General features: G+C 29.2%; 1 protein-coding gene across 4 annotated transcripts in view; it reads left to right on the forward strand.

Annotated features, from left to right (window-relative positions):
• The window catches only part of LOC106465753 (hydroxyacyl-thioester dehydratase type 2, mitochondrial-like), a 19,831-nt gene that overhangs the window by 1,081 nt on the left and 5,997 nt on the right, over positions 1–12,753 (forward strand). The window contains exons 2-6 of one of the 4 annotated variants that reach the window (XM_022393679.1): positions 1,478–1,632; positions 2,671–2,728; positions 3,119–3,201; positions 5,886–5,983; positions 9,436–9,497. In XM_022393679.1, the coding sequence (XP_022249387.1) occupies positions 1,593–1,632; positions 2,671–2,728; positions 3,119–3,201; positions 5,886–5,983; positions 9,436–9,486 (330 nt within the window). In that variant the 5' untranslated portion in view covers positions 1,478–1,592 and the 3' untranslated portion in view covers positions 9,487–9,497. The remainder of the gene's footprint in view (positions 1–1,477; positions 1,633–2,670; positions 2,729–3,118; positions 3,202–5,885; positions 5,984–9,435; positions 9,498–12,753) is intronic. The other 3 variants (XM_022393681.1, XM_022393680.1, XM_013925986.2) reach the window with 3 other exon arrangements.

A 12,753-nucleotide genomic window follows, 5' to 3' on the forward strand; every position in this document is an offset into this window, starting at 1 on the left:
AGGTGAAGTTGACTCCTACCTTGCCAAAATTTATATTTGTGTCCCCTAGTCATACTATTCTCATTGTTAAAATATAAAAAAAAATGATACATTAACACTATCAATTCCCTTTACAATCTTAAACACCTCAATCACGACTCCCCCCCCCCCAACTCTTCTTTTTTCAAGAGAAAACAATTTGAGAGATTTCAGCCTCTCCTCGTATGACAGCCCGTTCATCCCAGGCATCATTCTAGTAACCCTTTTCTGAACCCTTTCCAACATTTCAATGTCCTTCTTAAAGTAAGGTGCCCAAGACTAAACACAATATTTCAAATGTGGCCTAACCAGTGACCTCTACAATGAAAGTATAACCTCTTTAGACTTGTATTCAATATTTCCATAGATACAACCTAAAATCCTATTTGATGTACCACTAGCAACAGCACACTGCTTGGGTGGCTTTAGAGACTGATTGACTATTACTCCAAGATCCCTTTCCTTCATAACTATTAAGGTTATTCCCATCCAAATTATATGATATTTGTGTGCATGTATATTCAGAATTGTACATCAGATATTTCTCATCAAGAAGAACTAAGCAAATCTCTTTTCTAAGACAATTTCCAAAAATCATTAATTGAAATTAGGCTGAAATAAAATCTGTCCTAACAAAGACTTAAAGTTAAACAAAAGCCTTAGTTAGCCTGTTTCTTAACTAATCTGAGTTTTTTATGATTACAAAATTAGGTAAAATTGCATGTGAGATACTTGTGGCTTTAGAACTTGCTCTGTAGAAGATTTAATGAACAAGCTAGGTAAAAGCAGGCAGTTCTGTTCTGAAATAATGGAAATAAACATTATCTTATTTCAAAGCTATCCAGTGTATTTACACACAATCTCATCAAGCAGACTATTTTACAATCTAACACTGCACAGTTTACTTCATACAGTTATGATTCTGCATAGGAACAATTCTGAAACTACATGTTCATGCTTACTGTTAAGTCTGCACTTGTTACTTTAAGATTTCAAGTTATCTTTATTAACATTATTACTCAAAATATTAGGAAAAATTTGTAAAAAGGTACATGTAATTAACTATTGTTTATTTTGTATGAAGTACATGTTGTGAGAGAAGGACTGCTTTGATTATAAAAAGAAAAAGATATTAGAAGGCCATTTGACATTTTCATCCACTATCAGTTTTTTCATTAGAAGAAAGAGTAGTTTGCTGGAAACACTGTTGAAAAAAGGTTACAAAAATATTTTGTTTTATATGACTTGATGTGAAGTTACACTTAAAACTGATTTGGTTTTCATTGAAACGAACTAGAAGTGATGAAGGTCAGGGATTCAAATGTTTTTCCATATTTTATTATGCTGATAAAACTAATGTACTTAGAAAGAGATTATGATATGAAAATATGCTACTCATGTGTAAAACTGTTGTTAGAATGAATTGTTTTTTATGAATTAATTTATATTGACATTTTAGGTATTTTGGTGAGGTTGTGGTGATTCACTATCAATCATTGTCACATTTAGCAACCAGTCTGATAATGTAATGTTAGGGTCAACACAATCCACCAGAAGTGTGCAAACAGCTCATCATGCTTTCTGTCCACCGTATTGTGACCAGTGACCATTCGTGTATGTATATAGTCCATTAGTCAGCTTCATTTTGCGAGTGATCTTGTACTATTTAAATGTTTCCATTTCTGGAACTACTTGTCCATGTTAATGAGGAGAACATGGTGGACCCACCAGTAAATAAAATCAGGCATGCCCAGTATATGCTTAAGCATTGTTCATCTAAATATATTTTTGTTTTCAAATACTGATAAATAGTATTATATTATTGTGTGAGGTTACATGATATTATTAGTTGAGATTCTAATTGTACTATTTGCACATACCAATTTTTAAATGCCTATGACACTGCTGTAATTAGCTGCATATAATTATACATTTGTGCTATTTTAAGATGTAAACAACTACATTGCAGCCCCCATAATTATTAATATTCATTATTTTCATAAAAAAGATTAATTACTAACATATGAAAGCTAGTCTTTCAAGATTTAATCTTCAGTTTGTTTCATCTCAAAAGTTAAAGAAATTATGACGATATGAGAAAAACTGTATGTCCTTTTTAGAGCTGGGTGTTAAGTAAAATTTGATAATTGTTAATTGTCAAGCTTATTAATCAATTTAATTCAACTAATTGATTATTATGAGGTTTGGATTGGTGGAATAATCAAAAATAGTAATAATTGGAAACATACATTTTGATTAGTTGATTACGTTCGAGTTCTTACAATAATTGATTAAACTTAACAAACTTGAACAAAAAATGATAATGAGAAATCCTAATGACAATATTTCGATTACTTGAATAATTGGAAAGACTGTTTTCAGTTAGTTGATTATTTTTATGACATTGACTGATTTAATCATAGTTTCAATTAATCAATTATACATGCAATAGATGCCTATAGGTAATTGATTATATTTATTAATTGAATTAATTGGCTAGCTCTAAACTGTTAAGTGCTCTTCAAGCTTTAGTGGTCACAGATTTAATCATGGACTAACATAGGATTCATACAACCACTAAAAATTGTGCTTAATACATACTCATTATTGACTGAGATTTTTACAAGTTTAGAATTTTTTGTTGAAGAACAGCATATAGTCCAGCCAACCCTATGAACACTGCACCTCTGTGGCCAAACACTAATGAGAGGTGTGTTCTTTTGGTAGTTAAGTGTGTTTTTTTAGGTTAAATTATCAAGCCATTTATTAAAGTACATTTTTGTTTTAACTTGTATATTAGAAACAATGATGCCCTTATGTAACATGCAAACCCCCAAAATTCAGACTCATTGACTCATAAGCTGGGTGTTAAGTGTATTTGTTCTTTAATTCATTTCTGGCTTCTTTTTTATTGTGAAACTTTCAAGTTTGTGGGCATGTTTTGCAAAGTTTCTTCCAATTAGGAACATGAGTATTAAAAAATGTACTAAGTAGCATTAATTAATGACTTTGTTTATAATTACAGGCTTAAAAAGTAGTTCAGTCTATCAATATAAAACCATATGCTTAAAATGTATGTATTTTATTACCATTTTTGCAGGTTAATATCAGCTGTGATGGGTACCAAACTGCCAGGATTTGGCTGTGTTGTGGTAAAACAGACACTGGAGTTTCCTAATCCATGTAAAATAATTGTTCATTATTTTAAGATTTAAATTAAGTATGAGTAAGTCATCATATAAATAGGAAATGCTCTCATTTATAAGAAACAAGATAATATGCTTTATTAAACAAATTATAACCTTATTTTTTTCTTTTAGGAATGTGAAAGGTAAAAAAGCCCTCAAGTTAATGAGCAAAGTAATAAAATAACTATCTTTGTATTATTTTGATTTGTAGTTTAATTTTTATTGTATGATACCTGTAATATTAATATTAAGGTTATACAAAATGTGCCCTCAAAACTTTTGCCGTTGTGTTTTCATTATTCAGAATTCGTGCATTTTTTTCATATTTCTTTTTAACTGCTGTATATCTTAAATTGTTATCATGTTGTACTTCTTTTTGTCTTGTTCAAGATGATAGAAACTAATTTTTGATTGTTGAAAATAAATTTCATATGACTGAGTTTGAATTATTGAAAATTATCTCCTGATAACCATTCCTCTGCATCTGTTAAGAATATTGATATCATTGCAGGATAGCAGCGATTTGTGAAATATACAACATATTAGTATTAACAGTCTTTCATTGACCATCACAGTTGCCTCTCTTAAATTGTATACAAATACAAACCCTGAAATTCTGTTGGTTTTACTGCTAATAACAGAGACTGCCTAGATGTCTTGGCTGGCATATCCACCAATATGCAAGGTACTTTTATTCAGTTATATTATTGGGTAGGTTTCAAACTATATTAGGCACATGGTCAAAATTATGAGAACCTAACTACATTATCTTGCACTTGCCATAATTTAAGGTTATTTGCCAAACATTTGTTCAACTTTCCAAGTTAGTTTAGTACCTCATGATCTTCAACACAACTAGAAATATCCAAAAGTTTAATGTCATCAGCAAACTATACTACTTTATTAACATGCCTTTATCAACATAAATAAGAAAAAGCAAAGGTCCAATCACTGACCTATCAAAAATGAAAGAGAGAGGCTTCCATTTTTGATCTTTTATCTCCCACCTCCCCCTTCAAAACCTTGGTGAAAAAGACTTTAATTGTAGACTGTGAGCTGGCTGAGCTATAAAAAATGTTTTTATCTCCTGTCCCACAGTGGCTCAGCAGTAAGTCTGAGGTCTTACAGTGCTAAAAATGATGTTTCAATACTCACAGTAAGCAAAACACAGATAACCCAATGTGGAGCTTTTGCTTAACAACAAACAAGCAAATCTTCTGTTTTTACAATAGAAGGTATTAGCAATATTCCTGGATGGAGCATTCTATGGGAAATATTATTCTATGTGAATGTTAATTCCTTGGTGGTAAGTAGACAAGCAGAGATTTAAAACAGATAAAAGTACCAAGACCAGGAAAAATTGTCATCAGTATCTTTTAAGGGCCCAATCTTCATTTTAAAACTTTGCTTACTTTTAACATATTTTAAAAATTCCTTGTTGTTTTAACATTAGCAGACAGCTGTTTTTCATAATTTTTTGTTGATTTCCTAAATTGTTTTTAAACTTTATTCCTAGCTTTTCTATAGTTATGTAAATCTTCTATCTTATCTGTCATTTGAAACTTATTAAATTATAGTATTTTCTTCTTTTTGTCTTTACTAAGCCAGTGGAGTTAGATGTTCCCTGTTAATTAAAAGCAATTAATTTTACAAATTTCCTAAATTTGTTCCACATTACATTTTAACTCATCATCCCAATTCACTAATGATAAATCTTGTCTCATGGTCTCAAAAATAGCTTGCTGAAAATAAGAAACTAAATTTCATGTCTTTTTATCTCATTACATAACAAAACATCAAATCTAATTATGCAATGATCTCTTCCCCCCCCCCCCAATTTTTCCTCTTAGTTCAGCTCTTTCAACCAAATCGTAATTAGTGGTTAACAATAAATCTAAAATATGACAACCTCTCTGATAGCTTTCTGACCATTTGGTATAGAAATTCATCCTGGATTGCTTCAAGAAATCTTCCCAACTTTATGATTTCATGCAGTCTCAATCAGTATGTCTAAATATAAAATTTTCCATAATTATTGCATCAGTATCCATATTAGTAATAACCCTGATCTCATTTTACAGCTTCTCATTTGAAAGTTTGTGAAAAACTAATGGTCCATACTATGACTTTTTTATTTATTCTAACTTGGACCTGTAACACATGGGGGGAGTCTTCTCATTTCTGAGAAATGCTTATTCAGTTTGTCCTACTTTATAGCTTGTGCAGTGTTATCAGACATGTACATCCTCCCTATGCTTTTAATTGATGGAATTTCTTTATGTTGATAATCTTTAGTTAGTTGATAAAATTAACAGTTACATCTAATTTGAAGTACATTTCATCTTCCTCATAGTTAGCTTCATAGAAGAAAATTGGTAGTATTTAGTCTAGGATTATCATCCATGAGTGCAATTGAAAATATCCCCTATAGAAAAGTAGACAGTAAATATTTGGTTATTTTATTGTCTTAAGATTTGTATTTCTTAAAAGTGTTGTTAAATTCAGTGAAAATATATTTCCAGAACAGCTGTACAAACAGATGAAGTTAATATTTTGGGCATATAGAATTTTATTTTGTACAGATAAGTTTTTATTTTAAAAATAACAAAATATGTATTTATTTTTCTTTAACTTATACTCGTTCAGTCATAATAATTTGCATCATTTTCTTTTCAACAGTGTATATTGATGAAGAAGTTACAGCTTCTGTCACTCTAAAGTCATTAAGGAAAGCACTTGTTGTTTGTGACTACTCTTGTATAACCAATGATGGCAAGGTATGTACAGAGTAATGTTGTTTAGTAAAGTTATATCCATTTGTGAGATTAAACACTCAAAATGTATCTCTTGATAAATGAAGATTGTCTTGAGTATTTAGTTGTATCTCAGCATTACAAATGTAGTACAGATGTTTTGATAATTGTGGTAAATGTACAAGATATATGAATACATCATAAAGATTACTTTTAACATGACATGCAAAGAAAGATCAGTGAATTTTTTCCCAAAATCTAACATTAAGTAAAACAATCCTTCAGCATGCTTCTACCATGCATTGTCCATCTTTAACTTAAAATAATTTATAATTTTCAAAGGTATTTATTTTTTTAAATGTGTTTTCACTGATATTTATTAGATCATTGCTGTATTTATCTCTAGAAACACTTGTATAAATAAACTTCAACATTATTTTCAAGCATAATTAAAATGACCACATCTGTATTTCGGTTATTGTATTGGTCAAGATGGGAAGCTGCATGTGGTAATCATGTCCTGATTTATCTCCTTTGCCAAAATTTTTGTTATAACATTCCATCCTGCAAAGTATAAATAAATTAGAAGGAATAAGTATTATTTTCTTCTCTCTATTTCCAATTTGTAAATATTTAATTAAATTCAGACTTCTACTTTGAACATTGAACAAAAAAAAAGAAGTTAATTTAAAAGTATTTGGCCATGAAATACTGTTTTGTAATAATTTTAAAGCAAAAGTGAAAAAATAACTTCATACATTAAAAGTTAGTTTTGTATCTTGTGATGTCTACAGTCATTCGTTATTTTGTGCAAGTCTTCTTTCTGTAGTTACATTATTGGGTTCCTATAACAATTTTGTTACTTCTTCCTAAAGTGTTTTGTGATGTGACCTCCTATGAATATTTGACCTGTACGTAAATAATATTTGAACAAATTTAAATTCTCCTGAATGGAGAAGTTTCCTGGAAAGCTGTTTCAGATTTTAAAAGGAATAGTTTTGGTACCAATAGGTTATTTGCTTATTTGGTGATTATATAAGCATTAAATCCTTTGTTACTATAAGACCTATGCTTATAACAGATGTCAGTAAGTCCACATTTATAGATGTATTTTGACTGTTTTCCAAATCTCTCAAGTTTAGAAGAGGTCTGATCTCCAGACTAAAATTTTATAATTTTTTGTTTCCAGAAAATGCTACACAATTGATTAAAAAAGTATTGGTATGAGGTGCAAATGAAATGAAGAAATTGGAATTTAAAACAAAATGAGAAATAATCGTTTGGTGTAATATCCTCCAGTATCACTCATAGTATTCAACATACAAGATGAGTTTGCTAGTTTAACAGTTCTTCTGAATAATGAGCAACTTAAAGAAAAGCCTTACCCTAATTCTGATGTGTTGTGACTTGTGTAAAATTAATGTGAACAGTTTGCTAATATAAATAGCTTCTCAACCACTACTATATCTGTAATATCCCAGCCAACCCAAAGAACCCTGGTATTGGGCAAATAATATATACTTTTGTTGTTTTTTTTACTTATGATCAGAAATTTTTATTAATAATACCTTTCAAGAAGCTCTGCTTTCTGACCACATAAGTATGCATTTCTTCTCTGAAGTTCTTCCTTCAGTTGATATATTGTTGTATTATCAAACTTTGAGTGATCAGAGATGATTAGATTTATCACACTCTCTGAAAGTTTCTTTGCTCTGTCATCAGTAGTGCTTTAATTGTAAACATATAGCTGAAAAATGGCTTATTTGTACTAGTTTTATGCAAACAACATATAGTGAGCTTAGCTGCCAAGGATTCTTAATGTTTCATTGACTTGCACACATTTTCTGGAAGAGAGTGCAAAACTTCGAATCTTGTTTTTGGGTGTCAAAGATTCAAATATAATTTTCATTTTTACAGCAGTGGTATATAGCTAACAACTGTTAGTCACCATGTAAAAAATAAAGGCATTTTCAAACTAATACATTATCTAACCTATATAAAAGCCAGTGTGTGTCACGTCACGCTTGATTTCTCTTGATATCTCGAAATAGAAGGAGTCGTAAAAGCCAAATGCATCTATCCAGATAGAATAGTTCGATTAATATCTGCCCATTACAATTTTAGTGACAAGGGTGCCATGAAACCTTATAAGTGTAGTGAGTGTTGGTATAATAAGCCTAAAATAAAGATGTAGTGTGGGATCACCTAGACTAGAACTAATTTATTAAAAGTATCATGAAAGTAAAAATATCAATTCAATTTTAAACTTAAATCATTACTGAATTATTTATTTTCTATTATATCACCACATTTTTATTAAAAAACAAACCTCTTTAATCAATAGGGACTCTAAATTAAGAAATCAACAAATATTTTTCCAGTTTTGCTTGTCTATACATTTCATTTCATACTTTCAGTACATAGACTAACAATAATATTAAGTTATACTTTTGTTGCTAAGCGACATGACAAAATCCATTGTTGGAACATAGTGTTACCAAAATGCACTGGCTTTTCTATATACTAGAAGTTGTTAATCTAACTGATTTTTACCAATAATTATTCTATGAATAAACCATGAATTCATTTCATGAACAATCTTAATTTTGATTGGCTGATAAAAGAATTTACCAATGTTGGTTAGGCTTGATTTTGCAAAATTTATTTATTTCAGTTAGCTATGAAATGTGAGGTTAGGGTACACTATGAGGTGGGCGTGGTAGTACTTGCCACATAATTTGACGGGCTATATGCTAGTGTAGGTATAAGAGTGTGTGTGTGTATATATATATATATATATATATTTTACTTTTTTTGCCTTTCATCAGTTGAGTTATATATTCAACCTGGCAAAAAGCTCTTAATTGAAAGCTTGTGGTTCAAATAAACCTCATTATATATACACTCACACACATCTGAATTATTAGTCTGAAAATCTTTTTTTTTTACCTAAATGTACTTATGTTTGAAATAAAGTTAAAATTACATTTGCTGTCCATCATGTTTTTAAAATTTGTATTCACTGTTGAAAGTAATAGTTTCTCAGATGCAGATAAATATTTGTGTAAGTTGTAAACTAATATTAAATGACTTTTCAACAATTTTTACTTTTTAATTTTTTATTTAATAGGAAGTGAATGGTCATTTTCAGGAATAGGTTTACAAATCTTGCTCAACAAAACAGATAGAAACTTTTGTTACTGCTCATGTGTTAGAAAGTAATCTTAAAAGAATAAAATGTGAAAAATAAACCTATTCAGAAATCATTATTCAGGACAACTCACTAAAATTTCTTCAAGCACCAATAATTGCAGAAAATAAAACTTTTAATGAATAGTGATTTAATAAATTTCTCAATTTACATCTATGTTTAGTATGTTGTTTCAACAAATGTATACATATCTTGGCCAAGACTTGATTGATATATACGTGTGTATGTGTATATATACAGTAAATTTGCCTTTTCAATGGTTTAGGTGGTATTGAGAGGAGAAGCTAAGTTGGTATTACCTCATAATGAAAGTTGAGCAGAATTTAGGTGAGAAGTGCAAGAATACTTTTTTTCATATTTTTGCTGTCATTGTTGGTTATTAATTTCAGAGCACAGAATGTATAAGAAAACAAAGAATTAAGATCCCATGAAGTTATGTTTGAATTTGTTAAATTTGTACTACACAGATTATAGAAAATTGTTATTAATGCTTGATTGATTGTTTTCATTACTTTCATTTTGAATAACTATATATAATTGAAAGTCACATCATATTGTAGACTTATGCCACTTGTGCTTTTATTTACAAATAAGAAAAACTATATTTGTAATAATATTTTTGAGTCAAACTACACCATTATGAAGTTAGGGCTAGATATCTTGTTTATCTTCAGGTAATTTTTGAATTAGTGAAATATTTATTACTGGTAGAATTAGAACTGAGTAAGGAAATCGCCCGGGTGCTTCATATTCATACAGTGTGAAATGTATTACATTTAAACTTATAATTAACAAAATTTTATCTTTTTTTATGTTCATATTTGTGTTCTTTGTACTGTTAATTCACAAACATAATATTTAAAATTGTTGAAAGATGTTCAAGAGAGAGAACTGTGTGTGTGTGTGTTATGCATCTTACTAAAATTTTAATTTCTAGCAAGACTAAAAGTTCTGAGTTTAGCAAATTCACTATTTAAAAGTTAATTTTTCAAATTAGTATTCTAACAATCTGTAGTGGCATTGGTAACTATCAGAGAAGGAAAAATTTCTTATAAGGATATACATTAAACTAGATGAGTCATGTTCTGGTTTGGTCTCAGGGAGAACCCTGGTAAATAGGCAGTTAATTTAAGTACCAAGCTAAAGATTTTCATAACTTGCTGGATCAATGTTTAGTTACAAACAAGAATTTGTATGTTAGAAGATTGTACTTGATGTTTTATAATCATGTGGTTTCTTGGTGAATTTTACTTCCTGGTTAATAGAAATTTTGACAATCTAAAAATGGGAATTCCCAGAAGGATCAGATTAAAGTTAATTTTAAAATTCTTATACTTAACTGTGATTTTTTTGTCCAGGACTACTTGCAATCATCAGAACTCTCCATGGGTTCTTATATGAAATTGTATACCATTATTAAAGAACTGAAAGTAAATGCATTATAAATAACATTTTAATCAAACTTACATATTAAATATATGTATTTTGTTTAATCAACAACTTGAAATACATACACATAACATTCAATGCTCACTTTAGAACTTGTGAAATTATACACCACCATGTTTAAGTAAGATTATCATTTAAATTTGAAACACCAATAGCAAGTAATTGATTTCAAACGTTAAAATAGTAGGATTTTTAATACATATAATTTACTTCAGAGTTAATTATTGTATGTTTAAGATTGTTTATGTAAAATCAGCATCAAAAATATTTTTACACATATATATCTACATGTAAAATTTACTTGTATGTTTAAGGAAGTTGCTTATTTCTAATGTACCATGCAATGAACAATAATTTCACCTACATGTCAGCAAAGAATGTTTGAAGGGCTGATAAAACAACTATTTTCTTTACTGACTCATGTAATTTATATAATATATACATGTGGTAAATATATTTACTAACTCTGAGGCTGAGCATGTTATTTCATGAAATTATACATGTAACAAGTAGCATGTGTTAAACTAGCTCTTGACATCCTGCACATAAAGTCAAACTTGATAATCAAATACATACAAATTTAAATTGTTGGAATACTGCCACAAAAACATTTTGATCAATATCCATTTGGATATTTGTATGACAAATTATGTATTTTTAAAACTGAAAGAAAAATTGTATATCATTTTTATTGTAATGAGATTTGTATCTGACTTGAACACTTGTATTTTACCAAATAAAACAATTATAGTTTTGGTTTTTAACACCATAAATATATAGGAAGGTTAAACCACAATGGGAAAATAACAGCTAAAAGTGTAAGCTTATTCAAAAATAACAAAGTGAAATAATTTAAAAGAAACTGTTTACAAAATACTAAGTTAAACTCAATAAAAACAAATATATATTTTCCCTACACTTTTAAAATCTGAATGTAAAAACAATATTAATATACTTTCACAGCCTTTGCTAACTTGTCAAATTCAAAGTCATCTGGATTTTCAAAACAGTTCTTCTTATTGTTAGGACGGCGCACTTGATTGACTCTAGAAAGAAACAAAGCATATTTTAATTTTGTACTTAAAAATTTTTAAGGCAAAATCCATTGAGTAATTATGATAAATATTTATGTATATTATAAGGATAAGAAGGGATATAATATGTCCAGAAAAATAGCATTATATGTACATAGTTTTAAACAAATATATAAATAATTAGTATTATTGCTTAGCTGCCAAATATATGTCAATTACTGTAAATAATAAGAGTTACTTTGCTGCTCTAATGTATGCTAGCTAGGATAATTTTTTGTGTGAGGCAGGGATGATGAGAAAATGATTTAATGATATGTGTTGTAAATTCAGGCAAGTGATATGATCAGGTTATCAATGATAATTTATTCATACCTTTACTAAGGTGTCTTCCAAATCCAAGAAAAGTGTTTAAGAGAACAAATCTAAAAGAAATTATTTCTATGAAATTTTGGGAGGATATTAAATCATTATAGCCTCTCATCCCCTTGGCTATGTCTGTGATTATGATATGTGTAATAAAAATGATTACACAGTTCTGTATGAATAAGTAAATGGCCAGGATGAAAAAAAAAGTAAGGATATAGTACTTTTGACAGGTGGGCCTGTCTTTCTCAGGAGCACAGAGAGAATAGTGCAACAGTGCTTAGTGAAAAGTAAACAGACAGGAATTTTAACTGATTGGCTTGGATGTAGGCCAAAGTCATGTAATAATAATGTGTGTGCAAGAGAAGTAGCATGTCATATGAATAATGAAATTAAAGGTGATAAGAGTTCTAAAGTTGATAATCAAATAGACTTTTGTTAGAATTTAGTGTGTGTGTGTGTGTATATATATATATATTTTTTTTTTCACGTGTGAGGCTTTTGGACAAAGGTCCAATCGATATGTGGGTCATAGTTTCATACTTGCCTCTTTTACCTGTCCCTTTACTTTGTTTGTTTTCTATGTAAAGTGTTCTTTGTTTTGGGCCTTGTCTGAATAGGTACTTTAAAATATCAAAGTTACAGTATATGTATGTTGTTACACGTTCTCTCTGTAAAGTGTTAAATAAGCATGTACTGTTTATGTGTCATAATGGGTCAAGTTTATTTAGTACTAA

Source organism: Limulus polyphemus, unplaced genomic scaffold (assembly GCF_000517525.1).
Source record: "Limulus polyphemus unplaced genomic scaffold, Limulus_polyphemus-2.1.2 Scaffold2040, whole genome shotgun sequence".
NCBI lineage: Eukaryota > Metazoa > Arthropoda > Merostomata > Xiphosura > Limulidae > Limulus > Limulus polyphemus.